Below are 23,968 nucleotides of genomic sequence, written 5' to 3' on the forward strand. Positions count from 1 at the left end.
AGAGAGAGGCGGGAGGGGAGGAGGCACCGATCTCTGGGGTGGCAGAGGGTTGGAATATTCCAGTGTTGCTGGGGAGAGGCAGATATGGAGGGAGCCACAGAACTAGCGGCTCCAGGGGAACGAGAGATCGCTGCTTAATAGCGATCCCTCGTTCCGGCTCTGTGAGCTCAACCCAGGGTACTGGTGGTGAGTGCAACTCTGGCCCTGGGTTCAGGCTGCTGCTACTCAATGCCAGGTAGGTGGTAAATAAAGTTCTTCTTATCCAGGATTTGATCCTGGATGAGGAGGCCAACCTGGCATGTGTGACTGAGACCTGGCTGGGCCCAGAGGAGTTCCTCTCTCTGAAATTTGCCCGGGGGGGGGGGAGGAGTGGCTATTATAGCCAGGGAGAGCCTTTGCCTACGTAGACTCATTGCTCCAGAGATTGTGGGTTGTGAGTCCCTCCTAGTGAAATTGGACTTAGGGGTTCAGATAGGCTTGTTGCTCACGTACCTGCCTCCCAGCTGCGTGTCAACAGCCCTGCCTGTGCTGCTTGAGGAGGTAGCCGGGCTGGCGGTAAGATTCCCTAGAATTATTGTCTTGGGGGATTTCAACCTGCCGTTACTTGGCGAAACCTCTGGATTAGCACAGGAGTTCATGGCCACCATGACCGCCATGGACCTGACTCAAGTAGTACAGGGTCCGACTCACGAGGGGGGGCATGCACCCGACATGGTTTTCCTCTCTGAGCAATTGAGTAATGGTCTGACATTGAGGGGCTTAGAAGTGTTGCCTTTGTCATGGTCACATCATTTTCTACTGCGGCTTGACTTCCTGACTCCAAACCTTCACCGCAGGGAGGCGGAAGTGATTAGACAGTTCCACCCCAGACGCCTGATGGACCAAGAGGGCTTTCAGAGGGCACTTAGGGTTATTCCAGAGGCACTCATCCACAGTTCGGTGGAGTCTTTTGCTGAGGCTTGGAACAAGGCTGCAGCGGAGGCTCTTGACTGGATTGCGCCATTGCGACCTCTCCACGGCACTAGACCCCGTAGAGCTCCATGATTCAACGAGGAGCTCCGGGAGTTGAAACGCCAGAAGAGATGTCTATAGAAGCGATGGAGGAAGAGTAAGTCTGAATCCGATCAAACACTTGTAAGAGCTTTTATTAAGACTTACAAAGTGTCGCTCAAGGCGGCAAGATATGCGTATCATGCCGCCTTGATTGCATCAGCGGAATCCCACCCGGCCGCTCTATTTAGGGTGACCCGCTCTCTCCTTAACCAAGGGAGAGTTGGGGAGCCCTTTCAAAGTAGTGCCGAGGATTTTAACACATTTTTCGATGATAAAATCGCTCGGATCCGGGTGGACCTCGACTCCAATTGGATAACAGAGTCGACTGACAACGAGTCAGTCGAGGTGACTGGGCCCCGTACTTGTCCATCTGTCTGGGAAGAGTTTGATCTTACCCAGCAGGGAGGTGACACAAAGCTGGGTCCAGGAGATTGTCAACGCTTCTTTGGGGAGGGTTTTCAGTGCCATCTTAACTTTGAATGGTCACTAAATGAACTGTTGTAAGTCAAGGACTATCTGTACATGTTCACCCTTCAGGTTGTGCAATTTTTTTTCTTACTGAATCCACTTGGATTACTTTTGGCATTCAGCCATTTAAGAAAGAGGATTCCAGATCTTCTAGTAAAGTCTTGAAAAGGTGCCATCACAATTAAGGATAAAGGAATACTTCTGGATGGAAAGAGAAATATCTCTCCATATCTGAAGGAAAATGTGAAGGATGGGTCTAACTTTTCCATTAAGGGCTGATCACTTTCCTCAGGAGAATTCTTTTAAATAAATTCTGTGGTCGAGTAGTTATTTTCTATTGCTGTTTTTTTGCTGATGAAATCTAATGCTGCCAGAGCCCCAAATGGTGCTATGCAGTTCTGTTGACTTAACAAGCATTCTTTCTGTCAGCGAAACAAAGTTGTTTCATGTTTAATAATTGCCTGGGGAAAAGGATGGGTGACATTTGGAGCCAAAGATCCATGAATTAATCATGGGCAGATTTGGCTACGAACAAATGTTTGTGGTTCTCCGTAGCGACAGGATCCAGACCTTCCACAATACCAGGCCCTCAAGTCCATATGACAAATGCTGATCCAGGAAGCTGCTAGCAACTGGCAGTTCACTTCTGAATCTTCTAATCTGAACTAATCTACCGTATTTTTTGGACTATAAAATGTACCAGAATATAAGACGCACCTTAGTTTTGGTGGAGGAAAATTCATCTGGCTAGTCTTTAGTTTGGTCAATTTCCGCACATTCGTTTTCTGGTTTTGAGCGCACATGTTTGGGGATGGTTGGGGATTAAAAAACAGTTTCTAAAACATTTATCTCTCTCTTCATAGAGAAACAATGAGAAAATCAGGGAAAGGGACTATCACTTTGCTAGCAAAGCACAGAAGATCGCTTTGTTAGCATCTTGTTAGACCTGAAGAAAAGGCAGAAGATTGCTTGCTAGCAAAGCACGGAAGATCGCTTCACTTGTTAGCACTTCGTTGGGGCTGAAAAAAGGCTCAGCTGATTATCAGAGGGAGCAGCAATGAAAGAAGTAGGCAAAGGGAAGATCACTTAGCTAGCAAAGCATGGAAGATCACATTAGCACCTCATTAGAGCTAAAAAGAAACTTAGTAAAAGCTACATTTGGAGTATAAGACACCCAAACTTTCAGCCTCTTTTGGGGGAGGAAAGGTGTGTCTTATACTCTGAAAAATATCGTAAACCTACATTGAGATTTATTTATGTTACATGGATTCTAGAGTTGAAGCCAACTCATGTGCAGGTCAAGATGATAACTTTGAATGGTCACTAAATGAATTTTTGTTAGTCGAAGACTACCTGTAATGAGTTTTGAATATATTTATTCAAAGTTTTTGGAAGTGTATTCAACATTTTTTAAAAATGTATTTAATCTGTTTCTTTTTAAGAGGTCGATTTCACCATGGCTTAATTTTCAAAGTTTTTATTTGGAACAAGAAGAACAACAATAATACAGCCTCAGCAGAACATACGTTTAAAAAATCTTAAAAGGGACAAGAAAATAGTAACTATTTCATCTCCTGCTGGAAAATCAGGAAGCCGGTCCCAAGTCATTTTGGTAAAGAGGGACTTCCAGGGTGGGATGAGGTGGGGTGGTGTGAAGGACTATGAAAAGAGCCAGCTCACTTGCATTTGAAGGCCAGAACTCAAAGCAGAACTCCAGGTGATGACTTCAGGAAATGGTGTGGACATAAAAAGAGAAACTTTCCTACCCACAGAGTGGGAAACCTGTGCTTATCACTGCATAACATGTGTGAAAAGACTGGTAAGGTTATGTTCTACTGGGCTCTCTGGTAGAAGCCTCCCAAAAATTCAAGGGTACAAATTTCAGACACACACACGTTTGAAAATTCAAAACAATGTTCTTTATCACAAAATTCAAAATAAACAAAGCACTCTTTTTGTATTGCAAAGAGCACTCGTCCCAAAACAACTGGGTAGTCTGTACAATTTCCCTTAAGCAGTCATTAAGTACTTAGCTAGCAGCTGTGAAGAAACTTCACACCCCTTCTTCTTCCAACGAAGTGAGACACACACACACATTGTTCTGTTTTGGTTTCAAAGGCGTGAAAAAGCAACAAAGTCCAGCAACACAAGATTCCTGACGAACTGCGATCAGATATTCTTCTACAATGGCCAAACCCATATGCTGCTATTTATAGCAGTAGCCCTAATCAAAGGAGCCCCACCCAAACACAGGTGGCCTCCCTTATTTCCGGGAATATGTTCTTACTTGGTCTCTTCTACACATAATTCTGCACTTGCGTGGGTCCAAAATGTCATCATCTGAATCAAAGGAAGATAAGGGAGATTGACTGCCTGGGCTGTGTGCCAAGCCCTCCTCTGCCGAGTCACTCCCACCTTCTTCTTCGTCTGAGGAAACTAAACTCTGAACTGATTCTGTCGGCAATAACACAGGCCTGTGACATGTTGAATTTTCCCCTGCATCCACGTCCCCATTCCCTGGGGCAGGAGCTGGGCCAGAGCCAACCACAACAGGTTAAGGCCAACCCATGGCGATGTAAGACAGTTGTCATTATCATTATTATCGGACCAGATTATTTACGGGACCATCTCCTGCAGCATACCTCACAGAGACCAATAAGATCACACAGGGTTGGCCTTCTCCAGGTCCCATCAACTAAGCAATGCAGGTTGGTGGGACCATGGGGGAGGGCCTTCTCTGTGGCTGCCCTGGTTCTATGGAAACAACTCCCCCCTCCCAATGTCCGCACAACTCCCACCCTACTGGCATTTCGAAAGGCTGATAAGACCTGACTTTGCTGGCAATGAATATTTACATCTGTCATGGCCAAATTGTGTTTAAGTGACATACATGTGTGTTGATTGGATCACTTGCTTTGTGAGTTTTTTATAATGGGTTTTTATTGTTTTAATATTTGACTTCTTTTTATTATTGTAGTGTATTTTTTATATTGTTGTAAGCTGCTCTGAGTCCCATTGGGATTGGGCAGCATAGAAGTCAAATTAAATAAATAAGTAAATAAATTTTATTTTCTGATTTTTTTTAGAAGTTCAACCCAAAGTTGCTGGTGTGTTTTGAAGTCTTGAGAGTCTGCCCTGTTAGCACCGCTATTAGACAGAAGAATATTTTACATCAGATTATTGGCCTAAGCTATTTTTGATGGCTTTAGCATATTGTTAACATCTGGGAAAGCACATGATTATCTATGAAGCAAAGCTATTTGGGAAATCAGCCCTGTCTTGTTTTCGTACTAGCGATAAATTCTATATCTAAGGATTCCCATGTAACTAGTCTGGGGTCAAACTGGGCCATGCTGGCAAGATCCTTTAATCAGGTTCAGTATAGGGAAATTAAATATCAAAGCCCATTTGAGCAAACAGCTGTTGGACTACAGTTCCCATCATCGTTCCTCATTTGCACAACTCATTAGGGCTGATGAGAGATGACATCTGGAGCGTTTTAGACTTTGACATCCTGTGGATTTGGGGAGAATTTAAAACCTGAAACAACACTGCAAAGATCCAGCTTCTGAATAACATCAGATTGATTTACTTCTGTTCTCTTTTTCCTACTTTACTTTATTGTTCTATTGTTTGACTTTCACTTTGTTTAAGCTTCCTTTTGGTTTCTTTGGTTTTTATAGTTGTGAGCCACCTAGAGTAGCCCCATAGTGAGATAAGCAGCAAATAAATTTAATGATGATGATGATGATGATGATGATGATGAAGAAGAAGAAGAAGAAGAAGAAGAAGAAGAAGAAGAAGAAGAAGAAGAAGAAGAAGAAGAAGAAGAAGAAGAAGAATGCTTCTGTGGAGGCCATGCTCTGGGGCAAAATCTAAATGCCCAGCTAGAATTAATTTTCTCATACTGCCACCTGAAGCAGTATACAAGCATACACTTAATAACCATGTACAGTTTAAAAAAAAATCTTCCAGTCGCTTGGCAAACAAGCAATTTTCCTGACCAAACAGGAGAAAAAAGTTAACAATAGTTAAAAACTAGAAGTAACTGTAACTCTAGAAACACAAGAGTTGTTTATTAGGGCACTGAAGACAAGAAATTGGCAAAACACACATTACCCATATAGTCACCTTCTTATATAATGGATATAAGCATTGTAATTCAAACAAGAGTTCAGCTATATAACCCATTTTCCTTGGAAGCAGACCCATCCAACCACTTTGCAGATGGAAAGTAAATGGATTCAGAGGTTTCCGTCTAGACAGACTCCAGACATTTTAAATAATGGAAGAACTTACAGCAAAACTCATAAAGCAGCTTGAGATAGCCCGCCATGCTTTATTGAGGCCTTATCTCCCGCAGGGCAGACATATTAAAATAATAACCCTTAATTCTGGGAAAGCTCTTTCTGTTGTTCCTTCTAAACACAATGGATTATGGTTGAGGTGGTCTTGCATTAGCAGCTTTCACAACAGACTATCCACAGCAAACTCTACGACGTCAAGGGCTGTTTAGGCTCCTCTTGTACAAGCCCTGCCTTAGTGGGAGCCACCTCACTAGCCTGAGGAAGCCAATTTAGAAATTTAGAAAGAGCTTTTGCAGAAGAGCATTTTGATATAAAGTGTTCCCTCGATTTTCCCGGGTTCGAACTTCGCGAAAAGTCTATACCACGGTTTTTCAAAAATATTAATTAAAAAATACTTTGCAGGTTTTTTCCTTTACCATGGTTTTTCCCGCCCGATGACGTCATATGTCATTGCCAAACTTTTGTCCGCCTTTAATAAATATTTTTAAAAATAAACTTTCATAAATAAACATGGTGATTAATAATCTAAATGGTTGCTAAGGGAATGGGAAATTGCAATTTAGCGTTTTAAAGTGTTAAGGGAAGGCTTGTGATACTGTTCACAGCCAAAAATAGTGTATTTACTTCCGCATCTCTACTTTGCGGAAATTCAACTTTTGCGGGCGGTCTCGGAACGCATCCCCCGCAAAAATCGAGGGAACACTGCATTCAGAGAAGGCTGAGCAAGTTTGGAGGAATTGTTCACACAAAAAGAAGGAATTCCGTTGCACTTGCAAGAACCATTGAATAGCTGTTTGTGGGAATTTTCCCCTGCTTGCCGAACCAGCAGCAACAGCCAGCTGGATATGCCCCTGAACCGGCCCTTTTGACTGTCAAGCCGGTGCAGAAGTTGGGGAAAAAATTAATGGCTTGCCATACTATCAATAGAAGGCCTGATGTTTATGGGAACTGGGGAGGGGTGATTTTCATGAGGGACTGAATGCAGCCACAAAGCATTCTTTTGAGAGGTTCAAGGCCATCTTTTGTCCACCACCTGGGTGGAAGCGGAAGAAGGAATTGCCATGCGGCTGAGTGGGCAACATGACAAGTTTGGGGATGGGGGCAAGAGATGTGAACTTTCAACTGGGTGGGAAACTTTGGAAACTCAGATTCGGGTTTCCCACTGTAGGTGTCAGTATGACTCTGGCAATAAATTGGAACTTTGAGGAATGTTTTGACTTGAACTCTGATTTAAGTTTGGATGTTAGCTGGAACCTTGACTTCGGCGGTGCCATGTTGTTTTTCACTTCTGCGCATGCACAGAAGCTGGGTTTTCAGCATAGCGCAGGAGGAAGCAAACCAGCAGTGTAAGTCAGAACCCACCCCGGAATCCAGGTATCAATCAATCAATAGTCTAGGTGCATTTAATAGATAATCAGTAAAGGAGTAGAAAAATGATTTTTGCATTCTTGGATGAAATTAATGCCCTGAAAGCAGATCACAATTTTCCATGTGCCAACAAACCTGTAAATGCCATTTTTAATGGAATTCTGATTATTAGAGCAAGTGATCTGTGAGGCTCCCTCCAATCTTTCAATCAAACATAGTTTAATTAAATGGCTACCTGAAAAATAAAATTCAATGACTTCTTTGAAGTAGCAATTGTATTATCCAATGGCTACAGTACATGTTCAGTTTATCTTGCCTCCAGGAGACACTTGCTGTCAAGTAGGAACTGGAGATGGAAGACCAGAATCTTCTTAGCAGCAGGACAAACCGATGTAAAAATGAAATAATCAATATAAGGTAACCTTCCAATATCTATTATACATGCATAAAGCATATTAATCAATCTACTCCTTGTGGTTAGCTCTGGCCCAGCTCCTGCCCCAAGGACTGTGGATGTGGGGGAGACATCCACATGCTGCAGGCCTGTTTTGCCCCCGGTGGAATCTGCTGATGAAGGCTCCTCTGACCAAGAAGACATGAGTGACAGGGAGGAGGAGAGTGGGGCAGACAGCTCAGAAGGAGATCAATTATCTAGCTCCTCCTTGGATTCAGAACAAGAGTTAATGATACAGCCACGCATGCGGAGAGCGATGCATAGGCAACAACAACTGAGAGATTATTATCAAAGAAAATGAGGCCACCTGTGGTTGGGTGGGGCTGTGGTAATTAGTGAGGCTGCTATAAATAGCAGCCTGTGTGTTTGGCCATTGTGGAGGATTATCTGATCGCTGTGTTTCGTGACTGCTTTACTGACTTTGACCTTTTGGGTGCTGATTTCTCCTCGCTTTGAAACTAAACCAGAGCAAAGTGTGTGTCACTTTGTGAAAGAAGAAGGACTTTGAATTGCCTCACAGCTGCAAGCTAAGTATCACAGAACTGATAAGGGACTTGTACAAATTACCAGTTTGTTTGGAGACGAGTACTCTTTGCTATACCAAAAGAGGGCTTAGTTTAAGTGAATTTTCATTATAAAGAACATTGTTTTGAATTTTCAAACATGTGTGTGTCTGAAATTTGTACCTGTGAATTTTTGGGAGGAGTCTACCAGAGAGCCCGACAGAACACTCCTATAGCCTAAAATAGAGTGGGAATGTTGGCATAATTGTGGAAGACCTTTGCCAAGTCATCAGATCTGACCTTCAACCAGGCTGATCTGTTTCTTCCTTGGCATTCATTGAAATAGGTAGAAGGCAGAGAAGACATTTAATGTCACAGGATCTTGTTAAGCCCAGAAAAGACTTCTCAGAAATTCACAGATAACAGAGACCAAGCTTTAAAGCAGGTATCCTCACTTTTAAATGCTGCCTCCAGAAAAATAACTCCATGTTAAAAGAATTTATGATTTTCCTATACTTGAAAATGGTTTTCTGCAAACACTTTTTAAACAAAGATGTTAATAAAAACTGTTCAGAGCAGTATTCACTTTATATTTATAGGAGGAGGTTGATGAAAAATATAGGTAACTTCAAATAATAAGCAGAATAATCACAGAAAAGATAGGGTGGAAAACTAACCTTATTTTTCTAGCATTTCAGGTCAACATTATCCATCCATCCATCCAAAATTCCTTTCCTGATTTGAAAGGTGTTGTGATTCAGCCTGAGGCTCTTCAGGGACCGGCTGGATCTCTGCCGGATCCATGCCCAGAGGAGGAGGACAGTGAACAGGAGGGAGAGGACCAGGCAGACGGGGGAGAGGAACGTCAGGAAGAGGAGGAGGGAGAGCAGCCTGAGACCCCCGGGGGGGGGGCTCTCCCCAGCTAGTAGCTTGGATTCATTGGATGAAGACGCACAGGCTATAATAGACATGAGGCAGTGACAAGCAGCTCAAAGACGGGGCCAATTAGAAAGGTATTTCCATCCCTGAATTGGCAACAGCTGGGTTTGGGTGTGGTTCTCCTCAGCAGGGTTGAAAAGGCAGGCCCGCCCTTACAGTCTTGTGGAGAGTTATCAACTGGGAGTCCTGTGACCTTGCTTCGATTCTCGGCGTCTCTGACCTTGGCTTGTGGCCTAGAAGTCTGGAAGACTTGGGGGAGACGTGGGCGTTATTATCTCCAGCGTTGTTTTTGCCAGCAAGAATCCTGTTTTATTGCCTGGCCTTCGTGAAACCTCTGTGAAGCTTCATCGTGTTCCTGTCTGTAAGAACAGTTTTTGTTACCTGTGTTTGCTTTGAATTATATAAACTGCCTTTGCTTTTTACCAGTATGTCTGCCTACTCTTTTTGGTTGGTGTTGGCGTCTGGGGGGACCCAGACAGAACAGAAAGGGATCAATGCTTTTTCCAAAATATTGAAATGCTATGTCATAAGATTACTTACCATGCCATGTTTTTGCTGAAACATGCTGTACCAGGTACTTTTCAAACTGATTTTTATTTTCTTTTTTAAAAAAAATATTCCTTGGCAAAGGTCGTAATGTCAAAGCATGTATTAAGAGATTAAGACAGATGAGAATTTATAACTCTGAAATGCCAGTTTAAAGTTGTATGGACAATGAACAACTATTTAATTCACTGCAGGATTCTTGCTAAGTCCCAAGAATATGCTTTGGACACAGTAGTTAGAGGAAACCTGGGGAAAGCTAGCTAGGCTCTGAAATATGCAAACTAAATATCAGGAATTGAGAGGACACTTATAAAGTCTTTACCACAATGGAAATCGAAGTGTACTTGGTATTGAAAGAGAATGCTTTAGAGCAGTGATGGTGAACCTTTTCCTCCTCGGGTGCCGAAAGAGGGTGTGCACATGCTATCGCACATGCGTGAGTGCCCTCACCCCTAATTCAATGCCTGGGGAGGGTGAAAACAGCTTTCCGCACACCCCGGAGGCCCTCTGGAGGCCAGAAACAGCCTGTTTCCCAACTTCTCGTGGGCCCACTAGGCTCATGTTTTGCCTTCCCCAAGCTCCAAAGGCTTCCCGGGAGCCTGGGGAGGATAAAAATGTCTTTCCCAGAGGCTCTTTGGTAGTAAAAAATGATAGTATGCCTGTGTGTGCCCATACCCATAATGCAATGCGCACAGCTCCCCCCCAACTGCCTCCCACGCACAGGCCTCACTGAAGCCTCTGGCTGTTTTTCGCTCTCCCCAGGATTCAGGAAAGCCTCCTGAAGACTATGGATGGCGAAAAATGGCCCAATGTGCCAATTGGAAGTTTGGAAATGAAACGGAAGTGGAGTTGCTCTACTATTTACCTTCAGATAGTTGCAATCAGGCCTCACACCTCGGGCCATTTCCTCTGCATCCAGGAAGGCTTGCCTGAAGGCCTCTATAGCCAATAATGGTTATCAATTGCAGAGGCCTTTCCTAAAGGCCTTCAGGAAAACCTTGCTGGCTGAAGAAGAAATGAACCAAGATGTGAGAGGCCTGGCTGCAACTGTCCAAAACCAAAGAAGTTTCTGAAGACCTCTGTCAGCGAAAAAGAGGCTGAGGGTGAGCCAACAAATGAACTTCCAGTTGGCCTATTTTTGCCGTGGAGAGCGTGAAAATGGCTGAAAAGAAGACCAAAAATCAGCCGACATGTGTCGACATACACTGGAGGTGGCAACAGGCGCATGCATGGAAGCAAAAACCCATGCCAAAAACTGGGTGCACTGGTGTCTCCGCACACAATTCTGCTACCTGCCCAGGTGCAGTAGCAGAATTGTGCTGGACTCTGCTAGCACTCAAAGCCATGGGGGCGAGCACACGTCATCATTCCACCTTAGCAGCCCATCTCTGGCTTTAGCTCAGCGGCCCCCAAACGTTTGGGCATCAGGTTCTGTGGAGAGGAGGGGACATAGTTTCACATGCTGTCTATAGATGGGGCTTTGTTTGCTCAGCCTAGTTTCTGGCATGCCCCGGGCTGGTGCCCATCCATGGACCTGGAATTGGGGACCTGTTTTGGCCTCCAGTTCCTAATGTTCTTTTATTTTATTTATTTATTTATTTATTTTATTTTATTTTATTTTATTTTATTTTATTTTATTTTATTTTATTTTATTTTATTTTATTTTATTTTATTTTATTTTTTTTATTTATTTATTTATTTATTTATTTATTCATTCATTCATTCATTCATTCATTCATTCATTCATTCATTCATTTATTAAATTTGTATGCCGCCCCTCTCCGTAGACTCGGGGCGGCTCACAACAGTAATAGAAAAAACAATGTAGAATACAAATCTAATAATTAATTAATTTTGCTCTTCTCTGCACTCTTTCCAGAGTCTCAACATCTTTTTTTCTATAATGTGGGTGACCAAAATCTGAATTTACTCTTTAGTAGAACTACAGTTAATACCGGTAGATCCTTTCAATCTAAGATTGGATCTGATGTTACATTGTAAAACCAAATTACACTATAGGAGCATTAGAAAGTTCAAAAAATAGTTACTAAACCATTCTTTGGTTTTGAGTCTGCTGAATGAAAAAACAAAAGAGAGAAAAGGGTGGGGAGGAAGACAAGTGATGTCATTTGAACTTCTAGTTTGTGCACATCTGATCAAAGGAGTGGAATTTGATGCAATTAAAGTGGAATTAATTACCATACTGAGACATCCTTCAGATAGTAAATGAGATTTCTGAAGATCCCTGTTGACTGATTGCCGTATTTTCTTACATTTCACAAAAGAACTATTGTTTGGTAAGTTTATAAATTGCTCTTTTGTTTAAGTTGCTCATTATGTTTAACTATCCACCTCATCTCTTCATTTATTCCCCACAAAATAAAATGTTCTAAGGAGATCTGAATGCTTGAATATTTCATTAATACTGTCCCCTCCTGTCCCATTATACTCAAATGTAGATGCGGCCTTGTTTGAATTCAAGATAAATGATTTTCTTCTAGGTTTGTGGATTGGTTTCACGGGCATCTTATTAAGCTCTTTTTCTTAAAACAACACATTTCTGGTGTGTTCTCACAGGATGACCGTGAAAGACAAAACGGAATTCATAGAAACGATTCAGCATCATTTTGGCATATGCCAAACAAACACGTTTTTAAAGCACAGTATTGTGGTTAGCTCTTGGCCCAGCTCCTACCCTAAGGAGACATCCACATGCTGCAGGCCTGTTTTGCCCCGGTGGAATCTGCTGATGAAGGCTCCTCTGACCAAGAAGACATGAGTGACAGGGAGGAGGAGAGTGGGGCAGACAGCTCAGAAGGAGATCAATTATCTAGCTCCTCCTTGGATTCAGAACAAGAGTTAATGATACAGCCACGCATGCGGAGAGCGATGCATAGGCAACAACAACTGAGAGATTATTATCAAAGAAAATGAGGCCACCTGTGGTTGGGTGGGGCTGTGGTAATTAGTGAGGCTGCTATAAATAGCAGCCTGTGGGTTTGGCCATTGTGGAGGATTATCTGATCGCTGTGTTTCGTGACTGCTTTACTGACTTGGACCTTTTGTGTGCTGATTTTTCCCCGCTTTGAAACTAAACCAGGGCAAAGTGTGTTTCACTTTGTGAAAGGAGAAGGACTGTAAATTGCCTCACAGCTGCAAGCTAAGTATCACAGAACTGATAAGGGACTTGTACAAATTACCAGTTTGTTTGGAGACGAGTGCTCTTTGCTATACCAAAAGAGGGCTTGGTTTAAGTGAATTTTCATTATAAAGAACATTGTTTTGAATTTTCAAACGTGTGTGACTCTGAAATTGTATCTGTGCATTTTTGGGAGGAGTCTGCCAGAGAGCTCGACAGAACACACAGCATGCCATGAAAACTCTTCCTTGCTCGTTCCGCTGAAAACACAACTTTAGCCAAGCCTTGCAAAATCCTGTTAATTCAAGGGGAGGAAATTGTACCCTTCCATAGGTTGCTGAACGACCATTCCCTGCTCTCACTAAGAGTAGGTTGGGCTGGTATTTCAGCAATTTACAAAGGTTCACAGGTTCCTCATCTCTGCGTTAGAGAACAAATGAGGCAAAAAAAAAAGAAGTGAAAACAAAGCAATTAAAAACAATTTCCAGAACAGAATCAGGAAATAAATGATGCAGCTTCAGCCACAACAACACAAGAGCACACAACAGATTTAAACTTAATATTAACTGCTCCAAACTTGACTGTAAAAAATATGACTTCAGTAACTGAGTTGTTGAAGTGTGGAACTCATTACCGGACTCCATAGTGTCATCCCCAAACCCCCAACACTTTACCCTTAGATTATCTACGGTTGACCTATCCAGATTCCTAAGAGGTCAGTAAGGGGTGAGTACAAGTGCACTAGAGTGCCTTCCGTCCCGTCCTATTGCTCTCCTATATCTCCTATTCCTTTCTTCTATTCCTATATCTCTTCTTCTATTCTTTCATTGATATGTTCTATTACTATACCTTCTTTTCTATTATTTCTTAGATATATTTTACTATGAGTATCTCCTCTATAACCTTCATTATGTATTTTACTATGTGTATATAGATATATGCCCACTAAAATCCTCATTGTGTATTGGACAAAATAAATAAATGAAAATAAAACAAATCAATAAATATGATAGATGGGCAAAGGGCTTTAAATCCAAAATATCCTTTCTCAAGTGCAAAGTAGCCAATTCTGGTTTAACGGAGGGGTCTGTGTAACATAGTTGCTCTAAAGGGGAGAAAAACACTTCCAAAATATTTGCAGCAGGCTTTTCCACTCTCAAACCAGTTGGTTCATTACAGATGGGGTGACAAACTCAAGACCCATGGACCTCATCAAGACCACAATTTGGTCAGATCAGCCCACAGGACTATTTACCCAGTGCGAAGATGATAGATCAAGCCAGCCTAATTTCTGCCCAATCTACCCAGTGCGAAGAGGAAAGATCAGGCCAGCGTAACTTCGGCCCAGTCTACCCAGTGTGAAGAGGAAGAATTAGGCCAGCATAGCTTCAGGTCTACTCAGTCGGCCACACTCCTCTGGTCAACCACAGCCCTGATGCGGTCCTCAATGAAAATGAGTCTGACACTCCTGATCTACGGGGTGGAGCACCTTGAATTCAAAATATTTTGCCTGAAAACATTTTTTTTACACTGTTTTTCTGTTTTACTAGCTTTGTCGTAAAGAACAGAAGACATGGTGGTGTCATCAAACTCCTTGTGGCTGTGCCACTTAAAAGGAACCTTTTATTGCAGCATAATGGAAGACCTACATTTCATTTCCACATTAAAATATTTCTTCTGACAAGTCGTGAGATGTTTTTGAAATGGTGGCTCTTGATTTAGGATGTTTATCCTACAAACAGCAAATGCGGTTTCTTCATACTGTACTTGCCCTGCCGTTGAATACATTGATTTTGAAAATGCTATCATAAATGAAGCTAATTCTCAGCCTACACCCACAACTGAGTCCAAAATTTCCATTGCTAAGGCATGCAGTTGTTAAGTGAGATTGCTCCATTATATGACCTTTCCTGCCGTAGTGGTTAAGTGAATTGTGTGGTTGCTAAATGAATTCCCCCATTGACTTTGCTTGTCAGAAAGTCACCAAAGAGGAGCTCATAACCCCAGAGCTTTGCGACCATCATAAATATAAGCCAATTGCCAAGCATTCAAATATTGATCACATGACCAATGGGATGCTGCAATGGTCATAAGTGTATAAAATGGTCACAGGTCACTTTTTTCAGTGCCACTCCTGTAACTTCCAAAGGTCATTAAATGAATAGTTGTAAGTTGAGGATTACTAGCATTGCTATTCTTGAGGGAGGGAAAATAAATACTTCAGCCTGTTATCAACCTCATACAATGACCTCTGCACTAATAACACAACAAACAAGGTTTCCTAATGGCTTCTCTTATTGCTGCTGCTATGGTTTAAATACTGGTTGCTAACAGGATTCCATCAATCCTGGGAATATTTGCAGTTTCTCAGAGAAGACTGGCCAACCGTGAGATCTTAGAATAACTGCTAGATCTCATAAGGACAAAGGATGTCTGTGAAGGACCACAGAGTCTTCTCATAAGAGTTGCTAGAACAATGAACTGCTTTTTAGGGATGAAATAGCTCGTGGTGGTTTTTTTTTTTAAAGGAGAATCATTCTTGAGACAGTCCACAAAAATAAGATCTAGATTGGTATTTATTTCCCTGGGCAATTTCTGCATGTTTGGATTTTAACTTCCAAAATGCAGTTGTCCAAGTTAGGCAACATGGTCTAGATCAGTGTTTCTTCAACCTTGCAACTTTTAAAGATGTGTGGACTTCAACTCCCAGAATTCCCCCACCAGACTTGCTGGCTGGGTCCAAGAGTTGAAGTCCAGCACATTTTCAAACTGCCACAGTTGAAACACGCTGGTGTACTCTAGATAGCCTTACAGTAAGAGCACTCTTCTCTTACTCATAGGAATTGTTTGAACCATGCAAGACAACTTCTTAAAAGCCTGTGAGCAGGAAACATATTCACATATAAGTATGCTCTGAATTTCTATGTCCATTCTAGGACTTGCATGGTTTGGTTTGAATGCTTGTCCATGCAGCCTTACCATTATTGTGAAAATGTTGTAGAGCTGCCCGTAAGAAGAGTTACAGGGGACACTTCCGGGACATGCTTCTCAGTGGCAGATTGCATGACTTCAGGTTCAATCCCTACAATTTCTGTTTGAAATCTTATATACTATGGGTAACTTAGCAGGATAAAAGAATCCCACATCTGAATCAAACTAAGTCGCAGCCACTTACTCTTTGGTACATGCAGATTAGTCATGTGAACTAATGTGAAACTGGCTACGGGTGACTGAATACACAACATTCTTGACTGGACAGACCTGGTGCAGAAGAAAAAGTACATTTCATTATTGCTGGCAGGCTGCAGTTGGAAGGGGAAAAAAGTGAAAATTTGGACCTGGGGACTCCAGAAATACAGGCATTGGTACTATAGTACTATTCTGCAGCTTGTACAGCTGCTTGTTCAAAATTGGTTCAACCTTTACTTTTGCATATTAAACCAAATATAGTCACAGAGCCTAAAAAATATTGTCTGGGAGAAAGAACCTACACTAAGGTGAGGGATGGGCTCCTCATCCAATTCAGACCAAGAAGGCAAGACAGGTGAATTAACCATTTGCTGCATTCAGATAAGGTGTATATGTGTGTGTGTGTGTGTGTGTGTGTATTTGTGTGTGTATAATTCCAGACACCCTAGAAATTTCAGTAACCTCTTAGGCATGCAGTGAAAGGTCCACGCTGGGCAGCATAGGTGACATTCTCCCATCCTTGGCACAGGACAACTGTCCAACAATGGGGATTACCAATTAAAGTATCATAAATGTACATTGGCATCATCGTAACAAAACAAGATTCTCGTGCAAGAAATACTTAAGCCACATGGAACTGCCCAATAAAGGTTTCCTACTTCTGCATATACATAATATACAAGTTACCTTGGGCATCAAGTCCTCAGAAAAAGTCATTTCTGGCACCCTGGGGAACCAACAGAGCATCTGCTTTATTTAAATTTATTTTATTCTACCTGGAAAAAAAGTCCCAAAAAATGTCTCGAAGGCCGTTTAGCCTCTTTTTCTTGGAAACACAATCCTTCTTAAAGGCACGTATGTCATAAGCTTCAGAAAAACAAAAGAAAGAAGGTGATTTAGCCACAAGTGTTGTAGTCCTTCAGGTCCTGAGTAATGTTGGGTCCTAAATGAAGTTTCCTCGGAATGGCAGGTTACTACGGCTTTGCTCCTGCCAGCGATAGCGAAGCTGGGAGAATGCTTGGCTGCCCAGAGTTTCAAATTCAGAAAAACCCAGCCGGTTCAGGATCTCATAGATACCCGCCTTGGCTGCCACCTAGAAAATAGAAAAAATAAATAAATTAAGGATCGGAAGGGAATAGGGAACACACAGTGAAAATGATAATCTTAAAATGATTTTTTTTTAAACGCAATGAAAAGTTATCTATTGTTTTTGACTGCAGATAGTCCTTCTTTCATTTAGTGACTGTTCAAATGACAATTTTTCCATACTTATGACTATTTATTTTTGTAAGCTGCCCTGAATCTGCGGAAAAGGACGGCATAGAAATCCAACCAAATAAATAAAATGAATAAAATTTCAGCATCCATGGCAGATATTTATGATAGTTGCAGGGTCATTAACAACCATCTGACTTAACAACTGCAATGATTCACTTAACCACTGTGGCAAGAACAGTCACAAAATGAGGGCACAACTCACTTAATAACTGCCTTGCTTAGCAACATGAATTTGGTTTTAACTGTGGTCGTTTTTTTTAATTATTTTTTTTAATTGATTCTATAAAATATGAACACACACACAACATACAACAAGTGCTCTGTGATTGGTGCCCACCACCAGACAAACATTCACACCCCAACACCAAATTGGGGGTGTTCCTTATATATACAATTTTAACTCAAGAGCAAAATATCTGTTTACATATTATAAAGTGATTCCAATTTATTCCTTGTAGCTTGGTCTCGGATTCTACTAGCCATATATCGTCTTACCTTGTCCCATCTTCCCATCAGATGTTGCAAATCAGTTTCATTAACCGAATTCATCCTTGCATCCATAATCTCAAATTGAATATGATCCACCATGTACTGGTACCAATTTTGCATTGTCCATTTTGTCGCATCCTTCCAACCCAAGACTATTACTGCCTGAGCACTTCCTACCGCTGCTTGTTTTATTTCTTTAAATTCTCCCATCACATTGCTTTTAACTAATACTGCCATTTCCTTAGTAATTATCCATCGTATATTTAACATTCCTTTAATATCCTCTTGCACTTTTTGCCAAAAGTTCTGCACTACCGGGCATTCCCAAAGCATGTGCATAAACACTCCTTTATCTTGACACCTATGCCAACAGGTATTTTTAACATTCTGCTGGAAATATGCAAGTTGAACGGGTGTGTAATACCACTTATGTAATATTTTCGTTCTCATTTCCCTAACCCTTGTATTCTTAATTTTCCTTATATTCTCCACTATATTTTTCATCTCTTGCACATCTACTTGTATTTCACTCTGCCACCATTTAGTCAATCCTTGGGTCACATACCTATCTGGCTGCACTAACGTCTTATATATATTACTTGCTTGCGCCTTGGTACCCTCACTTTTTTCTCTTATTATTTTCTTTAACTCTATCTCCTCCCTAAATAGTACTTCTTTATTCTCCATTTCATTCAGATATTTGCATATTGCATTTATTTGTAGCCATCTTCCCTTACCCAACCACCATTCTATACGATTTCTACTTGGCCTCCCATCCTTCTCATAAAACTGTTCTATCTTAGTTACCCCCCTTCCCTTCAACTCTCCTATAACCCTATTTAAATTTATTTCATTATCTCTATTTATTACATATAACGATGAGTTTTGATTTATACAATCCTATTTTCCCCTGCCTTTTTTTCCAGATTTCCACAGTCCCTTTCATGGGACCTATTAATTTATCTAGATCGCTTTTATTCCACCTTATAAAAATTAATTCTCTGTTCTTCATCCCGTTCATCTCTTTTTCCAATTTCACCCATTTATTTTCAAATAATTGCAACTCCTTTAATCTTTCAATTTGAAATGCTTCTCTGTACAACTCCAAACAGGGAATTCTTCATCCACCCTCTTTTTCATTAGCTATTAACCATTTTTTCCTTACTCTTTTATTTTCTTCAACCCAATAATTACGTTTTTTGTCCCACTCTCTGAACTTTGATACTGATAAACCCCTTGGCAATACCTGAAAGACTTAACTGGGGTCGTAAGTCAAAGTCTACCTATACCTGGGATCCCCAAACTTAGCAACTCTAAGACCTATGGACTTCGACTCTCAGAATTCTCCAGCCAGCTTTAAAGGAATTGAAGTCTACAACTCTTAAAGTTGCCAAGTTTGAAGATCTCTGACCTATACCAATATGCACAAAAGAGGAAACTCATTTGCAGTAAGCATTGAAATATGCACCCAGGTGTGCCTATGTATATGTGCCAGAATGATTAGGCACATATTTTGAAGGAATTCCTAATAGAAGAGAATATAACATTCTATCTATTGCACCGATGATGTTATCTAGTTTGGGCAATGAAATGTCTGCAATAAACCCACCAAGCTCAAAGAGCACCAAAGAGCTACAGAATTCCTTACCGTTTTCTAAAGCAGGGCTCTCCAATCTTGGCAACTTTAAGACTTGTGGATTTCAATTCCCAGAGTTCCTCAGCTAACTAAACTGGCTAAGGAACTTTGGGAGTTGAAGTCCACAAGTCTTAAAGTTGCCAAGGTTGGAGACCCCTGTTCTAAAGTACTTTCAGATATATTTGCAATACTCCAATCTATGCATTTTCCAGACATTCACACACTTTGATTCACATGGGCTGAGTTCTCGGACATTTTGAGCTAGTGGGTGCAATTTGACAATGTTGCGTGTGTTGGAGAGCAGGGAAAGAAGCCTATCCTTGTAGTAGCTCCCTGCCTGGTCCAAAGGACTATTTCTCATCCAACAAATCAGTGAGACAAAAAGAGAAGTTCGCTTATCCAGGCAGGGCTACACAACGCAATGCCCCTTTTTTGAACTCACGGAAGTCCTTTCCCAAGAAAAGCTCAACTGATGATGCTTACAGTGAAGGAACCTGGCCAAGAAAGCCTGTCATGAATGCCAAGTCACATATTTGCCTCCACAAAACAAACTGCAAATGATCCCTTTGAGTGGAAGGCACAAGAGAAGATCTCAACAAGCAAAGTCAATGTGGAAGCCATGGACCTCTTTTCTTCCATAATCTCTGTAAACTGGGGGTTTATATCAACCCATTATCATTAATAGGCTTGCAAAATGAAAGCTAAACCTCTTACGTGCCGGGTCATTCCTCTATCCTGGTGCTTCTTGACCTCTCAGCAGCATTCAATACCATTGACCATGGTATTCTTCTGTGTCAGCTGGAGGGATTGGGAATGGGAGGCATCATTTTACAGGGGTTCTCCTCCTATCTCTCTGGTCGATCTCAGTTATTAGTGGGAGGACAGAGGTCAACTCCTGGGCCCCTCCTTTATGGGGGGCCACGGGGGTCAGTCCTCTCTTCTCTCCTTTTCAACATCTACATAAAACCACTGGGTGAGATCTTCAGACAGCATGGGGTGAGATACCAGCAGTACTCTGATGACACACAGCTGTACATTTCCACCCCAGGTCAGTTCAGTGAAGTAGTAGATGTGATGTGCCAGTGTCTGGAAACCGTAAGAGTCTGGATGGGGGTCAACAGATCAAGCTCAACCCTGACAAGACTAAGTGGCTGTGGGTCTTGCCTCCCAAGGACCATACCATCCATCCATCTCTAGTGCTGGGGGGGGATAACCCCCTCAGAAAGGGTTCGCAACTTGGGTGTTCTCCTAGATCCGTAGCTGAGCCTAGATCAAATCTCTCAGCTGTGGCTAGGGGAGCTTTGCACAGGTTGGCCTTGTGCACCAGTTGCGACCCTATCTAGACCAGGAGACTCTGCATGGTCACTCATGCCCTCATCACTTCATGCCTTGACTATTGCAATGCGCTCTAAATGGGGTATCCTTGAAAAGCCGGAGACTATAGCTGCTTCAAAATGCAGCCATGCGAGCAATAGTCAGCGCACCAAGGTACACCCGTATTATTCCAACTCTCCGCGAGCTGTATTGGCTACCAGTCGGTCTCCAGATGCAATTCAAGGTGTTGGTTATGACCTTTAAAGCCCTACATGGCTTAGGACCAGACTATTTACAGGACCGTCTACTACCTTATACTTCCCAGCGGCCAATAAGCGCTCACAAACTTGGCCTTATCCAGGTCCCATTCGCCAATGTTGGTTGGTTGGACTGCAAGGAAGGTTCTTCTCTGTGGCGGCTCCAACTCTTTGGAATCAACTGCCTCTGGAGATCCGGGTTATCCCCACCTTGCTGGCCTTCCAGAAAGCCATTAAGACCTGGCTTTTCCAGTGGGCTTGGGACCATGAATGATTGAGAGTATGCATGGTTTTTAAGGGCTATTATTATGTTTTTCATACTTTTTACTATTGTTGATACTGTGATCCATTTTTACACTGCTTTTTAAATTCTTGTTACTATTATGAGCCGCCCAGAGTCCATTGGAGTTGGGTGGCATATACATTTTATTAAATAAATGGATGGATGGATGGATGGATGGATGGATGGATGGATGGATGGATGGATAGATAGATAGATAGATAGATATTTAGTACTACATTTTAAAAACAATTAATGAAATTAAATATATATTTGCAATTATCCAGTTGTTTGTCTCTGTAAATGCATCCTTCAGTCTACCTTTAAAAAGATTGATAGTGCAGCAAAACAAATGGCAAAAATATAGTAACAGTGATTTATAAAAGTAATAAAATATTTCAGGGCTATTTCCCTCCAGCCCACATCAAGTAAGTATAAAAATAACCCCAAAACAATTTCATTTAAACATGCTGGAATAAGATAAATAGGAGTATGCTTACATTTTTCTCCTACCAAATAATTCAAACTACAGTCCTTATTATTTCCCCTGTATTGATGTTATTGATAGGCCCCTCTTCACCAAATACTTGAAGCTATTCTTCAAAGCATGTCTTTGACAAGAATGCATTCCCGTAAAATTTATGTCGCTGAGGAGAAAAAATCTGCAGTCCTTTAAAAAAAAAGACTATTTAAACTGCTTTACCTGCCTAGAAGGGATGCATCTTTGAGTGTATTCCAATCATGAATGTGCAATTTGTTAAGCAGAATTTGGCTTGGCCTGCTGACATCATGATTTATCTATCTATCTATCTATCTATCTATCTATCTATCTATCTATCTATCTACCTACCTACCTACCTGCCTATCTATTTTGTCCAATAGATAATACACATTGAAGAGAATAGATATGTAATAATATAAGTAAAGAAAAGAATAGAATAAAAGATATAAAAGTATAGGTGAACATATTTGAAAGGAAGAAAAGATAAATGAGATAAGGAGAGACAATTGGACAGGGGACGGAAGGCACACTGGTGCACTTATGCACGCCCCTTACTGACCTCTAAGGAACCTGGAGAGGTCAATCGTGGATAGTCTAGGGGAAAAATGTTGGGGGTTAGGGATTGACACTACTGAGTCAGGTAATGAGTTCCATGCTTCGACAACTCGGTTGCTGAAGTCATATTTTTTACAGTCAAGTTTGGAGCGGTTAATATTAAGTTTGAATCTGTTGCGTGCTCTTGTGTTGTTGCGATTGAAGCTGAAGTAGTCATTGACAGGTAGAATGTTGCAGCATATGATCTTGTTTTAGGCGACTATTGAAAAGATATCTATCACTCCCGCCACTTGTGAGTCTCAGGAGCCCACAGGATCCTAATGATATGAGGTGGGTTGCTCCCGGTTTGGATCGGTTCTATGGAACCGGTAGCAGAAATTTCCCCCTGCTGGCTGGCTGGTTTTTGAATGCATGGCAATAAGGCCAAGCGCTTATTTCAGGGTTCAAAAAAATATAAGACAGAATCTTATTTTCGGGGAAACGCGGTAATAATTTGTTATTCTAAAGTGCCGCAAGAGTTTTGTTGTTTCCCTTTTTAAGGAATGAACCTTTTTTCCCCCTTGTTAAATTGACTTAAATTTATTCTTCGTTTATGTAACAGTTCTCATAACTTGCCCCAGTGCCAAGAGCCTCTCGGCTGCATAGATCAAACAAAAAGAAAAAGGCGAAAGATTTATACGATCTGAAGAGAAACCAGAGCCGACTACAACAGTTCCTACCTTACTACAAACCATTGAACAATATGGAAACGTAGCAGGTTTAAAGATAAACAAAAGCAAAACACATTACTTGACCAAAAATATGAATAAAACACTAGAAACTAAATTAGAAAGTATTTCTGGAATAAAGACTGTAAAAAAGGTAAAATATTTAGGAATAAATTTAACAGCGAAAACAATAACATTAAAAAATGATAATTATATGAAATTACTAGCAGAAATTAAAAATGACTTAGCAATGTGGAATAATTTGAAAATATCTTTCTTGGGAAGAATTGCAACAATCAAGATGAACATTTTACCCAAGGTCTTATTTCTTTTTCAGACAATACCAATAAACCCAGGGGGTATCTTTTTTAAAACTTTAACAAACTTAGTTAAAAAATTTATATGGCAAGGTAAAAAAGCAAGGATAAAAATGAATTGTCTAGAAGATATTAAAGAAAGAGGTGGATTTGGCCTTCCAAATTGGAAACTATATTATCAGGCCGCTGCATTAACATGGCTTAGAGATTGGATAATTTTAGATAACAAAAGAACACTTGACCTAGAAGGACATGATTTAATGCTTGGATGGCACGCATTTTTATGGTATGATAAGGACAAAAACCATTCATATTTTAAAAGGCATACGTTAAGGAAATACTTATTAGAAGTATGGAAAGACATAAAGAAAAATCATTTTTTAAGTATCCCAGACTGGCTAGCTCCTTTAGAAGCAATAACACATCCAAAGTCTATAAAGGATAAGAAAATAACTTATAGATATAAAGAACTATTAAATGATCAGATGAAGCTTAAATCTAGAATTGAATTACAAGAAGAAGGGATAATAATAGATTGGTGGCACTACGCCCAGATCCGATCTAGATATCAGAAGGATAAAACTCTTTACATTTTTAATAAAAGTAAGAATCCTTTAACTACTTTAATTACCATTAATTCAACAAAAATGATAGGGAAAATATATAA

At 41.0% G+C, this 23,968-nt stretch overlaps 1 protein-coding gene across 3 annotated transcripts in view; it reads right to left on the reverse strand.

Moving 5' to 3' along the window:
- Positions 1-14,357: 14,357 nt before the first annotated feature.
- Positions 14,358-23,968, reverse strand: part of PALD1 (phosphatase domain containing paladin 1) — a 185,089-nt gene continuing 175,478 nt past the window's right edge. For all 3 annotated transcript variants that reach the window (XM_070752215.1, XM_070752214.1, XM_070752216.1), the window contains exon 20: positions 14,358-17,059. In XM_070752215.1, the coding sequence (XP_070608316.1) occupies positions 16,910-17,059 (150 nt within the window). In that variant the 3' untranslated portion in view covers positions 14,358-16,909. The remainder of the gene's footprint in view (positions 17,060-23,968) is intronic.

The sequence above is a fragment of the Erythrolamprus reginae genome, chromosome 5, assembly GCF_031021105.1.
Source record: "Erythrolamprus reginae isolate rEryReg1 chromosome 5, rEryReg1.hap1, whole genome shotgun sequence".
NCBI classification, from domain to species: Eukaryota; Metazoa; Chordata; class Lepidosauria; order Squamata; family Dipsadidae; genus Erythrolamprus; species Erythrolamprus reginae.